The sequence below is a fragment of the Triticum dicoccoides genome, chromosome 6B (genome assembly GCF_002162155.2).
Source record: "Triticum dicoccoides isolate Atlit2015 ecotype Zavitan chromosome 6B, WEW_v2.0, whole genome shotgun sequence".
NCBI lineage: Eukaryota > Viridiplantae > Streptophyta > Magnoliopsida > Poales > Poaceae > Triticum > Triticum dicoccoides.
The window spans coordinates 226,275,298-226,287,882 of NC_041391.1; the positions used below are offsets into that span (position 1 = coordinate 226,275,298).

Sequence of the window (12,585 nt, forward strand, 5' to 3'; positions counted from 1 at the left end):
GAAAAGAGCCTTGATGACCAAAAAGTATAGGGGATCAATCGTAGTCCTTTCTGTAAGTAAGAGTATCGAACCCAACAAGGAGCAGAAGGAAATGACAAGCGGTTTTCAGCAAGGTAATGTCTGCAAGCACTGAAATTATAAGTAACGAGTAGTTTGATAGCAATACAATTTGTAACGAGCAAGTAACGATAATGGTAACAAAAGTGCAGAAAGATAGCTCAATCCTTTTGAGGCAAAGTACAAGCCAAAATGGTCTCTTATGATAAGCAAAGTGTTCTTGAGGGCACACGGGAATTTCATCTAGTCACTTTCATCATGTTGGTTTGATTTGTGTTTGCTACTTTGATAATTTGACATGTGGGTGGACCGGTGCTTAGGTGCTGTTCTTACTTGAAGAAACCTCCTACTTATGATTAACCCTCTCGCAAGCATCCACAACTACGAGAAAAGTATTAATAATAAATTCTAACCATAGCATTAAACTTTGGGATCCAAATCAGCCCCTTACGGAATAGCGCATAAACTAGGGTTTATGCTTATGTCACTCCCGCAGCCCATCATCTAATAACTACTCCACAGTGCATTCCCTTAGGCCCAAAGATGGTGAAGTGTCATGTAGTCGATGTTCACATGACACTACTAAGGGAATCACAACATACGCACCATCAAATATCGAACACATATAAAATTCGCATGATTACTTGCAACAAGATTTCTCCCGTGACCTCAAGAACAAAAGTAACTACTCACAAGTGATAATCATGCTCATGATCAGAGGGGTATTAAATAGCATAATGGATCTGAACATATAATCTTCCACCAAATAAACCATATAGTAATCAACTACAAGATGTAACCAACACTACTAGTCAGCCACAAACACCAATATATAGTTCCGATACAAAGATTGAACACAAGAGATGAACTAGGGTTTGAGAGGAGATGGTGATGTTGAAGATTTTGATGGAGATTGTCCTCCCCAAGATGGGAGATTTGTTGGTGATGATGATGATGATGATTTCCCCCTCCGAGAGGGAAGTTCCCCCGGCGGAATCGCTCCGCCGGAGGGCAAAAGTGCTCCTACCCAAGTTCCGCCTCGAGACAGCGACGCTCCGTCCCAAAAGTATTCTCCTTATTTTTTCTAGGTCAAAATGACTTATATACCAGAATATGGGCACCGAAGGTGGGCTGGGCTGAGCACAACCCACTAGGGCACGCCTGGGGGGCCTGGCGCACCCTAGTGTCTTGTGCTCACCAGGTGGCCCCCTCCGGTTGCTATTTGCTCCATTATTTCTGATTTATTCCATAAAAATTCCTCATGAAGTTTCCGCTCATTTGGAGTTGTGCGGAATAGGTGGCCTGACATAGCTTTTTCAGGTTCATATTTCCAGCTGCCGGAATTCTCCCTCTTTATGTGAACCTTGCATATTATGAGAGAAAAGGCATTAGAATTACTTCAAAAAGCATTATTATGCATAAAAACATTATAGATAACAGTAGGTAAACATGATGCAAAATGGATGTATCAGAACCCGAGTCCACCCATGAAGAGATTTCATTAATTTGTCTAACTTATTTGCAATATCTTCAAGATCATTAATATTAGACTCTCTATTCCAACAAGCACTAATCTGGTCATCCAATGCCCCACCTTCCCTCTCCCAATAGGATTCATATTTCAACTGATTAACAAATCTACCCACCCGGGGAGTACCCAAAACCTCAACAAAAATGGGATAGTGATTAGACCCGGAGCTTATAATATGGGATACCTTACATCAAGGGAATATTCAAGACCAAAGCGGGCACGCCACCGCACAATCAAGACGCACCTTAACATTCTTGTTTCCATCTTGCTTGTTATTATACATCCAAGCCATGCCATGGTAGCCCAAGTCATATAAATTGCAATCAGACAGAGCTTCACGAAAATTAGCCATTAGTCTAGTATACCTTTTATGACGAGAGAAGTGCTCATCTTGCCACATAGCTTCGTTAAAATCCCCCACCATAAACCAAGCTCCAACACCAAGAGGTCTAATCCGTCTCAAGCGATCCCACATAGCATATATACCTTTGGCTCGCCTTAGGCTCACCGTAAATGAAGGTGCACCTCCACTTTATTCCCTTTCCCTTGTCGACGTACAAATCAATAAAATGGTCATCATATTTGTTCATCTCACAAGAGTACACCTCATCCGAAAACACAGCTAGTCCTCCACCTTCACCATGGCCAGAAACAGTAAAAACATTAGTGCAAGCTCTCAACATACTCTTTATTCTTTCTTGTTTCAGATAAAAAGATAATATTGGGTATGCGAATCTTTGAGAGGCACACCAACTCTTGAACTGTACGAGGTTGACCCAAGCCTTGATAGTTCCACCTCAATATTTTCATGGCTCCTGACGGGCGTCATCCACGCCCATCAGGTCACCGGTAGCCCCAAGGCCAGTAGCTTCCTTTTTTCCTCCCCATCCTCTTTCTCCTCTCCCACTGATTCCCACCTTCTATCATGAGCATCCTCCTCTCTCCCCTCTCTCTCCTGTGTTACATGAACAATTGATCCATCTAGCCCTACTACAGCCTCAACCCTCTCAGTACAGACTCTTTTACAAGAAACACTTAAACCATTTGCACTCTTATACTCTAAACTCTCTGAACTAGTGCTATCCATGCTAAGCACTAAATTTTGATCATCGGGATGACACCTCTTACTACCTGCTATGCTCTCTAGGATGGCTGTAAAGGCACCCTTGTGGCTGGACATGTCATTGCCGCTATTTGGCGGCGTTGGGACCCCAAACTTCACATGCTTGGCACACACGCCTTGGACAACAACCCGCTCCACCTGCTCCTCTCTACAAAGTCTCTTCCATCGGCCTCGAATAGATTCAGTTCCCTTGCCTGTGTCAGCAACCTCCCCTTCAGCATGGGCGTACATTTTGATGGAGCCCATAGTGCCCTGTACGTCCACCAAGTTACCCTGGCGGGCTGAGGGGGCACCATCCACAGCTCCTTTGGGTCACTCCCCAAAAGCAGCATCAACAACAGCAGGGGTCACAGGAGCACTCAAGATGATGGAGGGAGCACCCCCTTTGACACCTACAACATCCTGATACGGCCGTCCACCCGACCAGACGCGATGACCATCTCAGCATCATTGAGAGGGGTCCTCATCCTAGGAACCTTCAGCCCCCATCGTCTCCTCCCCACAATTCTGCGCACCAACAGAAATGGGAAAGAAAGGCAAGCTTCTGGACAGCTGTGGTCACCGCCTTGATCACCTTCTCCGATAGCTTGGACCTGCCCGCCACCTCCACATCTATAGGGGCCACCGATAGGCCTCCATACTCGAGGAGACGCCCGTTCGAAGCCCCCGAAGTGCGTAGGTTCTTCGAAAGCGCAGAAGCCTTGAGGTCGATGGAGAAGTTCTTCTTTCGAAGCTCAGTAGGGGCACCACAGAACTTGGCTGTAGTGTGCCCCACAACACCACAACACAAACAAAAATTAGGCAACTTTTCATACTTAACAGGAAAGTATATCTTGTTAGTGCCCCAACGTCGGTTGTGTCGATGAATTTCCTCACTGGCTCGTCCACCTGATGCTTGATGCGGATGGAATGTACTCGTCGACGATCTTCTTGTTCTTGTGTGACACCATAATGACGGTGCCGAGCTTCTCGCCAAGGGTCCATCCCATTTCCACGGTCTTGATAGGAACCGGCAACTGATGGATTTGCACCCAAATTCTGAAAGAATCAAGGGGAACATCCACAGGGTCACCGCTTCCATCAAACGTCGCGAGTAGGACTGCATCATTCCTGTAGTGCCATGGTCCAGCTTGCAGCACATGACGCCGGTCACCCTCCTCCGAAAAGGTGACGATGAAGCACCCATCTTCACTTTTAACTCGCTAGGCCACCGCCTCGCCGCGGAGCCTCCATGCCCCTTTCACCTCGTTGACGATGGCCCGGGGGTCAGCCAGGTATGGTGAGAGTACCTGACGACCCACCAGCTTGTCCGCCACCGCCCGCAAAGCCGCCTCCATGTCGATGACGATCGGCTTGTCTTTGAACATTGTCGAAGAGCGCAGCTTGGTCTTGCTGTTCCTACAAAGGGTAGGGGGCGATGTAGTCGTGGCAGCGAATCCACTGGAGGCCTTTGGCGAATCCAGAATCAGGCCGCTCGGCCCTCCCACGGCGCCCTTTTGTTTCGTCAGCAAAGACGAGTCAGTGGAAGCCATCAGCTCGTTGCTCACCACGCCCTGTGAGGGAGGCGCCACCATCTGCAGCCCGTCCCGACCACTGCTACCCCCGAACGCAGCAGCCTCATCATCTTGATTCATCCCAGCCTGAGTCGTGGGGTAGTCCTGGCTTGACATGTTTCCCTAAAAAGAACGAACGACAGAGCAACTGGAAGCAGTGGCTGAAGTTTGAGACCCAAAATCATGCTCTGCACCCTTGAAATAGGCCTCACCCTCCTCAAATTTCATCACAAAATCAAAACGGATAACTCTTGGATTTAATTTTGCACAAGAAACAGAACTATCACCAAATTCCCCATTCATGAGGAAGTTGAACGCACTAGAAACTGTCTCCTTCTCTCCTCAATTACTCACCAGATCAGCCACGGGCGTAGAATCCAGCACCATCAAATCCTCAACGACCACCACAATCGTCGATGTAGCTTTCCCTTCCTTTAGTTGAGAATCCCCTCGATCTAAATTGAAGAAGCCTTGCATCCTCTCCCGAAGGCGCCGAACGCAGCCTTCTGGATCTCGCGCTCTCCAAAGGATCTCCCTTCCTGCCTCTTGAAGATGCTCCACTCATCGCCAAAGTGGCCATCCAGCCTCCACCGCTCCTCGCGGCCTTCCCCGACGGGCGCCAGGGCCGCGCTGCCGCCATTCCCGTCACGGGCGAGTTGCCCTGGGCGTCGCCAGAGTTCCTCTCCCGAAACGCTCAGGGGATATTGTTGGGTTTAGTCCCACATCAGTTGTGGGGGAGACATAACACGACTTATAAGGGCGGGGTTGTCCCCTCCTAACATGCTAGTATTTTTTGAGGGGGAGGGGGCAAGGCCTCTCATAAGTCGGTGTTGCTCTCCGGTTGGGCCTGATGACACGGAATGGTCAGAATGTTGATGTTAGCAGACCCACGATTGCATAACAAAGTATTCAACCTATGCTCATACCATACATGCATTCTCTCATGGACACCATGAGTCGCAACCGGCGAAGGGTCCTCTTCTGTGAATTTGCTCGGTTTCTTGTTGGTGATGTTTAGTAGTATACTGTTGGGACTTGTTAGCGCCGTGAGCTTATTTTGTCATTTTTCTTTGATCAACTTCTATCGAGATTTTCTCAACTTCTTTTATCACTCGATCGTGTGGCTTTATTTATAAAGCAGTGACAGCTTATTTTGAGAGCTGGACCTAACCGTGGTGAGCTATGTCTTCCACCTCCAAACCTCTGGTAGGTGCCCTTCTCCTCCTAGTTCCCTATGTCATGCACCCTCATCATTCCCGTGACTCCAAGAAGCCCAAGCTAGACCCGTCGGCTTCCCTGTTGAAGAACGCGCTTGCTAGCTCTAGTGAGCAATCTGCCCTCATGATGGAGCTCCTCCACCATGCGTACCTCTCGTCGCGGCACACACTGCAAGCCCGCAACCATCCAAGAAGACGCGGCGCCGCACACACATGAGTGCTGACTGAAGCACGACTCTGTCGTTCCCGCCATCTTCGGTAGTGAGAAGCACGAGGTGACGATGCTGGGGTTAGTAGCTGTCATGCAGGCATGCGGCTGTCGGATTGCTCGACACTACGAGATTGGGCGAGATGGTGATTATTTAGGTTTTTATTGCTTTTGTTCTTACGAAAGGAGGCCAAAGAAGTTACGTCTGATGGTGGTGGTAGAGCCGGATGGAACTCATCTCACGGTTGTGAATGAAGCATAGGTTGATTCGTTGATCATATTTCCTTAACCTTTAGGATTAGTGTGGGGCCAAATAATAGTGTAGAGTCCATGTTTTTCTTCGGATATTATTACATGTTTTAGTGAGTTTATTTTTAGATATATGGTATATAGAGAGAATTTTTACTTTTGCAAAACATAAACTTGTAAAGTTCAAATGTTATTGAAGTGCATAAACAAATAGAAATAGTATATTTTGGTACATTAGTTTACTACATAGTTAAGACAATTTGAATTGCGGCATCTATTAAAAGTTGCAAAGTGAATATTGCAACATGTAAATCTAACAATTATTTTGCATTTTTCATTCTTTTCTAATATGTATGTCCGTGTGTGTCTATAATTGAAGTGAGGGGTTTTCACCTAGGGGTGTGCCTTTTCCATGAGAAGACATCATTTCATCAAAGGATGTGCATTTAACCAAATGACATGACTTTCATAGGCCTCAACTACGAAGATCTAATGGGATTGATTGATCCTTGATATAATCCAACGACGACTATTTTAGGATGATATACCTTAATGTAGATATTGTATTAGGAGTCAGTTTTAGAATATAGATGGATATATAAGATAGTTAACTTAAAATATCTTATAATATATAGATTGGGAACATGTGGAAGCACACAAGATTTACATTACAAACCACACCGTCGTATGAAAAAAAATGGATACCGTGATTTAAGCAACAATCACAATGTTGGGGTTTTTTTTTGGGCCAGTCACGCGTTGGGTTCTTGATTGTGCAGTGCTCGGAGAAGTATGGTCTCGACGGTGAGGCCTGGGCCAAAGCTAAAGAGCAGTCCCCACTCAAGACCTTCCCCTGCCGTGGGTAGCCCACGCTTCCGAGACCTCTTTCGCATCTCATCCATAACAACAATGACACACGAGCTCAGTGTGTTGCCATGCTGCGCCATCACCTTCCTTGAGACATCCATCTTCTCTTTTCTCAGAACAAGGCTGCTCTCCACCTTGTCCAGTATCTCCCTGCCACCAGGGTGCACCACCCAAAACAGCTCCTCGTTCCAGTCCTTGGTGAGGAGCGAGGCACGCTCGAGTGCCTTCTTCACAAGCCCCTCTATGTTTCTCGAGATATGGAGCGCGACATCTCGGTGAAGGGTGTACACAATCCCATCCTCGTATAGCTTGGACACCACCATCTCTTCCGTGCCCGGTATGATGTCTTGTGATGCAGACACCATCTCGAATAAGGGTCTCTCGTTTCCAGTAGGTTCAGCTCCAATGATAATGGCACCTGCGGCGTCATCAAAGATGGCCTGCCCAACAAGGTTCCCCATGTGGCTTTTCGAGGGGCCACGAAAAGCCATGGTGATCACCTCAGAGCAAACCACAAGTACACGGGAGCCATGGTTATTTTCAGCAAGGTCCTTGGCTAGACGCATGGAGATGCCGGCACCATGGCAGCCAGCCTGGTATAGCATGAAACGTCTAGTGGAGAGAGGGAGGTCGAGGAGCTTGATGAGCTCAAAGTCGGCACCGGGCATGCACCCACTCACCGTCGTGCAGAAGACGAGGTGTGTGATGTTCGATGCCTGCCGGCCCCAGTCCGCGATGGCATGCCGTGCAGCTTCCGCACCGAGTTGTGGTATAGCGGCATCCGCTAGCCCTTGACGAAGGTTGAGCGATGGGGAATTGTAGGCCGTAATAGAAGGGCTGCTCCTAATGAACTCATCAGACATGTACAAATGTCTCTTCTCAATCATTGTCTTCTCACCTGCAAAATTTGATAGAGACATAATCTTCAATTCCTAGAAAACACTGCTTTACCCTTGAATAGTATACTGATGAAACATTACTGCTTGAATAGCATGTTTGTAATGCATGACGCCCCAGAAAACTTGCAATTATAATTTTGAAATTGTTACTGTACCTACAGGTATAACTCCATGGCTGCCGGAGATTGTATTTGCGAAAGTATGGAGTGGGATGGGAAGGAACAACGGGATTGTAGGGATTATATGTGCAGAGGCAAGGAGCGTAACTGACCTGCATTAGTGCCCACCGGTGAGTCACGCACATCGGTTGCCATTACTTGTAGCAACAATGAATTATTCCTCAATCGCCGTCGAGTGGAGTCGAATCGACTATAAGTGACGATTGGCTTTCCCCCTGGCCGTTCGTTGGCGTCGCCCGCAAGGAGACCCTATCGCTCTCGCACCGCACCCGAGCGAACGGGGCATCGCACATCTAATCGACCCGCCCGCCGAGGTCAACATCACGCGCTGGAGTGCGTCGCTCGACCCGCGAGGTTTCTAGTGCGGAGAGGATGGTTTTGTTTTTCCCTTCCAAAACGATGGCCCAGTTGGCCCAATTAACAGTAGCCTGCCAATTTTGTTACGGGAGCATCGCCCCAGTCCGTTAGGCTCTCTCTCTTCAGCCACCTCAGCCCATACGAGATTGCAGATAGATCCAACGGCTGATGACAACTAACACTCCAGATCCGATGACCGAAAAGGTTGGTGGCCTGAGAAAGCTGAAATAGTGCTCGGTTGTAATGTCCCTAAATACTTGTAAAAACTAAAAACTAACTGTCTCAAATGTGTATGCATGCTACCTAACATATGAGCATTCAAAATACCATCTATTTATGAAATAATGTGGTACATGGCCAGCATATATGCATATAAAACTTACATATATTTGCGAACTTGGCCTTTAGGTCCACCATGTGATTGCTATTTGTTGTCTCAAAATAGTAGTCAGAGAAGGAACTTTGTTGCAGTACATTTGTTGGCACGGCTGTGCCTATTCCCATGATAGTTGCTCTGGTGCCACTTACGCAAAACCCCATCTCCAAAGAACTCTCTTTTCTACAGAAACAAAGCCACCGTTATGGCACCACACACATCACACAAATTGGTAATATGAGGTGCCATCTTGAAGTATGGTTCCATATATTTATTACTAGCGATGCATTAGGTCAGATCTGCCAATGGTAGGAGGGTACATGTTCATAATTGCCAAATGGGACCATGTACTATTTCTGTTTGGTCAGCATTGTTGGCTAGGATTTACATCTATATATTACCGACGAGCACCAATGGTACAACTATGTTGTTGTCAATCATTTTTGTGTACCATAGACACTTAGAGCAGAAACTTGATGCACCAAGTCATTGTGTTGAAAAGGGGGCAACATTTCATTGCACTGTAGAAAATGTGGAAACTTAATCGACTACCAGATGTATTGTCATGCCCCAGATTGACAAATTAGCGATGCTCACCTTTCCAAATTACCTGGTCAAATCTACAGGGAAATACATCAAATTAGTTTCAGTAGGTTAATCATAGAATATATAATATATATATTTGATATTGTGGATATTAGCATGTTTTTCTATAGACTTCCTAAACTATAAACTTTGACTTGTGATAAAGGTTTTCAATTCCGGTCAGCCAACCGGTCACCGGCTCCTCTGGCCCAATGGTAGAGTAGAATGCCGTGGGATTTGCTGGTTTTGACAAAATTAGCTCAAATTCAACAATACTTGAATTAAAAATTGTTTGAATGCTTTTGGGCGGAAAACCCTGAGATTTCTGAGATTATATGGAAGCCAATTCTTTCAGACCCTGCTGAAAAAAAAACAGAATAGATAACTCTTTTTGCTAAGGACAAATAAACTAAAACTTCAAATAATTTAGAAGGGACCCTGCTGATTTGTCTTTCTCAAAGGGTGCTGCGCACACAGCAATTCCTGATGCCAGCGTATCAAAGGACTGATCGACGCTCATGAGACTCATGCACGTCTTCATACTTCTTTATGAAACGGGGGAGTACGTACTAAGTAATTACAAGCTTTCTATGACGTCTATCTGTGTGCTGCACGTCCTACAATTACTAGGTTTAAATTAAGAGTTAACCACTAAGTGTCAAAGGATTTAGAGAGAAAAATGTATTCATCTGCTTCTATTTACTCTGCATATTAGTGTTGTCCCAAGTCAAATTTACAATAACAAATATATATGGTGTGACAAATATATACACTAATGAATACTATAATGCTATCGATTTGGTATGTAAATATCAATAAATTCCACTACAAACTTAGTCAAAGTTTACAAAAATTGAATTAAGACAAACTTGCAAATTTTGAGTATACAGAGTAGTACCAATTAGCCGGCCACTGGCAAAATCTCTCAATGTTTTTCCCTCTTCTTCCCCGTCGTCCAGTACTAAATCCTGAAATAGCAAGATTACAATACAAGTGCACTTAATACAGGAGTAGCAGCCAACAGGTCAAGAAGACATTGGCAGTGGCTCGGAGCAGCAGCAATTGTCAGCTAGAGGCCGGATCTCCGCACGCAAGAGAACACCCCGCACGCAAGGGAAGACATTGGCAGTGGCTCGGAGCAAACGCAAAGAGGAGAAACTCACACGATCGAGGAGACACAATGAGCTTAAGGCAATTTTCTTCTTCCCCTGTTGCTATTCGGTGCTTCTACGACTGACACAGTGAAAGCGTGACGAATGGCTGTTTCGAGTTTCGAGTTTCGTGAACTTATATACTGCTACCAGTCAGGTCGTGTTTGGTGGACGGTTTGAATGTGCATGGCACCAACAGATCCTTTACAACACTCATCAAATGGTGAACTGCCAAACAACACAAATGGTATCCGTAGAGGCTGGTCAGCCGGATCGGGATGAATGGGCACGTTGTCCTCAATAATTTGCCGACTTAATTAGGTGTCTCCCTTTTTCTTGACAACCACCTAACCTAGCCATCCAGACTTAACTCGATGCCCCGTACAGAACCCACCAGGATGTTCTCTCTCCTAGGGCTCCTGCGACCCACGGGCGATAGGCGGTTCCTAGGGTTAGATCGCTGTTTGGGCATGTGATCTTCGGATCCCAGATCCGTTTCCTCCCCTCCCATCCGCCTATCTCTCTGCTGCATCTAGACGTTGGCGATTCCTCTCCTTGCTATTGTTCGGGGTGATTCAGGCAGTGGCGGAGCGTGACAAGGAACTAAGAGGGGGTCAATTTCAAATTAAAGGAAAAACATGTATGAAAAGAAGAGTTGTAGTGTGCAGATTGGAGGACCGCGGCAGCAGCAAGCAGCCGGCGTGCTGGGCAGGAGGCCTGCGGCGATTGGCAGCCGGCACAGTAGGCCGGCTAGTGGCAATGGTTGGCTGTCAAAGACCTAGAACTAAATCTGTATGGTCCATGGAGGCGAGTCGGAAGAAGAAGTTTTGGTAGATTATATTCAACGGTAAGGAGGAGGGACGAGCGTAACATTGGACGATGGGAGGCTGATCGGTGCTTTTGGCTGGGACGTTTCCTACACTGGGCTAGACCTGAATGATTACTAGTACTAAATTTTGATTTCCAGTTTTGGAAGGTGGGGTCGTGGCCCCGTTTGGCCTCCAGGCTCCGCCAGTTGATTCAGGGGCGCTCTTTGGACCGCTACCCACCCTTGGCAGCGTTGGGCTGGGGACTTGCCGACCTCTCGATGGCGGGGGCGCGCGATGGGATGGGGTCTGATGCCAGAATGGGCGCTCCTCCTTTGCTTGGCGGCGGCGGGGACTTCTCCACGACGGCGCCCTCCGGCAAAGGGGAATACGGCAGAAGCGGATGGGTTGTCTTCTTCGGGAGCCGCTCGGTCTCTGCCGATCGGGTCGAGGACCTGATGGAAAAACTTTGTCTGACTGCGATTGAGGCGCAACCAGTGATTCTGGAAGATGAAGATGAGGTCGATCTAGTGGCCCCGGATTGTGCCCTAGTGGGGAAGGTGTTGTCCCCCAATCTTCTTCATATCCAGACGATCTCGTCGGCAATGCGGACGGCATGGGGAAACCCTAGAGGTTTGGTATTCCACCCCTCGGGGGACAATGTCTTTGTAGCTGAATTTGGTTCCCAGGCCGATCGTGCCAGGGTGATCGAGGGCTCGCCATGGATGGTGGGGAAGCATGCAGTGTTGCTAAAAGTTTTTGATCTGAATACTTTGCCGTCTCAAGTTCAGTTTGATCACTTGGCGCTTTGGGCTCCGAGGCTTATGAAGGCAAAATTGGGAATGGAATTTGCCAAGCCGATTGGGAGGATTCACAAGGTGGATTCGGATGCGGATGGTCGCTGCTGGGGTAGTTTCATGAGAGTGAGAGTTGAAATTGCTGTCCAGGAACCGGTGGTGCATTATGTTACGGTGACCTTTCTCAAGCTGAAAAGGACGGAGACGTTCTCAGTTATGTATGAGAGACTGCCTTTTTATTGCTACTCTTGTGGCCTCCTTGGTCACTCCTCAGTTCTGTGCCCAAATCCAGCGACTAGGGACGAGAATGGTGACCTACCATATGCGGCGAAAAAGCTTTGTGTTGCTGACGATCAGTTGAAGAGATTTGGAGGCTCTAGGTCCAGCTCGGCCTCTTTTTTGGCTGCGGGTGCTGGCTCGTCCGGGACTGTTCGGTCGGGTGACTCTGGTCATGGTAGGGCTGCTGCTCAAGGCGGCCATGGTGCCTCTGAAGCCGAGGTTTCCTCTCCCAACAGACGCGGTGGCTCTACTCGTGGTCGGGGGAGGTCCAGCCGCGGCAGAGGAAGAGGTCGCACCAGTGATCCCGGGCGTGAGCTTTTTCCGTCAGCTCCGAAAAGCAAGCCCAACACA

General features: G+C 47.4%; 2 protein-coding genes across 5 annotated transcripts; both read right to left on the reverse strand.

Moving 5' to 3' along the window:
• Nucleotides 1-3,268: 3,268 nt before the first annotated feature.
• On the reverse strand, nucleotides 3,269-4,889 carry LOC119320266. The gene is made up of 2 exons (XM_037594391.1): nucleotides 4,619-4,889; nucleotides 3,269-4,387 (listed from the first exon to the last, which is right to left on the reverse strand). The coding sequence occupies exons 1-2, from the start codon at nucleotides 4,739-4,741 to the stop codon at nucleotides 3,914-3,916; spliced, it is 597 nt and encodes a 198-aa protein (XP_037450288.1). The 5' UTR covers nucleotides 4,742-4,889; the 3' UTR covers nucleotides 3,269-3,913.
• Nucleotides 4,890-6,542: 1,653 nt separating this feature from the next.
• On the reverse strand, nucleotides 6,543-10,482 carry LOC119326132 (chalcone synthase-like). 4 transcript variants are annotated; one of them, XM_037599838.1, is made up of 5 exons: nucleotides 10,365-10,482; nucleotides 10,100-10,169; nucleotides 9,214-9,236; nucleotides 8,624-8,799; nucleotides 6,543-7,703 (listed from the first exon to the last, which is right to left on the reverse strand). In XM_037599838.1, the coding sequence occupies exons 4-5, from the start codon at nucleotides 8,778-8,780 to the stop codon at nucleotides 6,691-6,693; spliced, it is 1,170 nt and encodes a 389-aa protein (XP_037455735.1). In that variant the 5' UTR covers nucleotides 8,781-8,799; nucleotides 9,214-9,236; nucleotides 10,100-10,169; nucleotides 10,365-10,482; the 3' UTR covers nucleotides 6,543-6,690. The 4 variants fall into 4 exon arrangements, with proteins under 4 accessions (XP_037455735.1, XP_037455733.1, XP_037455736.1 ...); XM_037599836.1 differs by lacking the exon at nucleotides 9,214-9,236; XM_037599839.1 differs by lacking the exons at nucleotides 9,214-9,236; nucleotides 10,100-10,169; nucleotides 10,365-10,482 and adding an exon at nucleotides 7,976-8,462 and having other exon boundaries at nucleotides 8,624-8,757.
• Nucleotides 10,483-12,585: the final 2,103 nt, after the last annotated feature.

What these genes read in the sequence shown, in the direction of transcription:
- LOC119320266 (XM_037594391.1), bottom strand. Translation starts at nt 4,741, where the DNA reads ATGCAAGGCTTCTTCAATTTAGATCGAGGGGATTCTCAACTAAAGGAA. An exon ending in CTACGCCCGTGGCTGATCTG is followed by an intron (nt 4,388 to 4,618) that starts GTGAGTAATTGA and finishes CGTTCTTTTTAG; the next exon opens with GGAAACATGTCAAGCCAGGA.
- LOC119326132 (XM_037599836.1), bottom strand. Translation starts at nt 8,780, where the DNA reads ATGGGGTTTTGCGTAAGTGGCACCAGAGCAACTATCATGGGAATAGGC. An exon ending in GGCCAAGTTCGCAAATATAT is followed by an intron (nt 7,704 to 8,623) that starts GTAAGTTTTATA and finishes CAAATTTTGCAG; the next exon opens with GTGAGAAGACAATGATTGAG.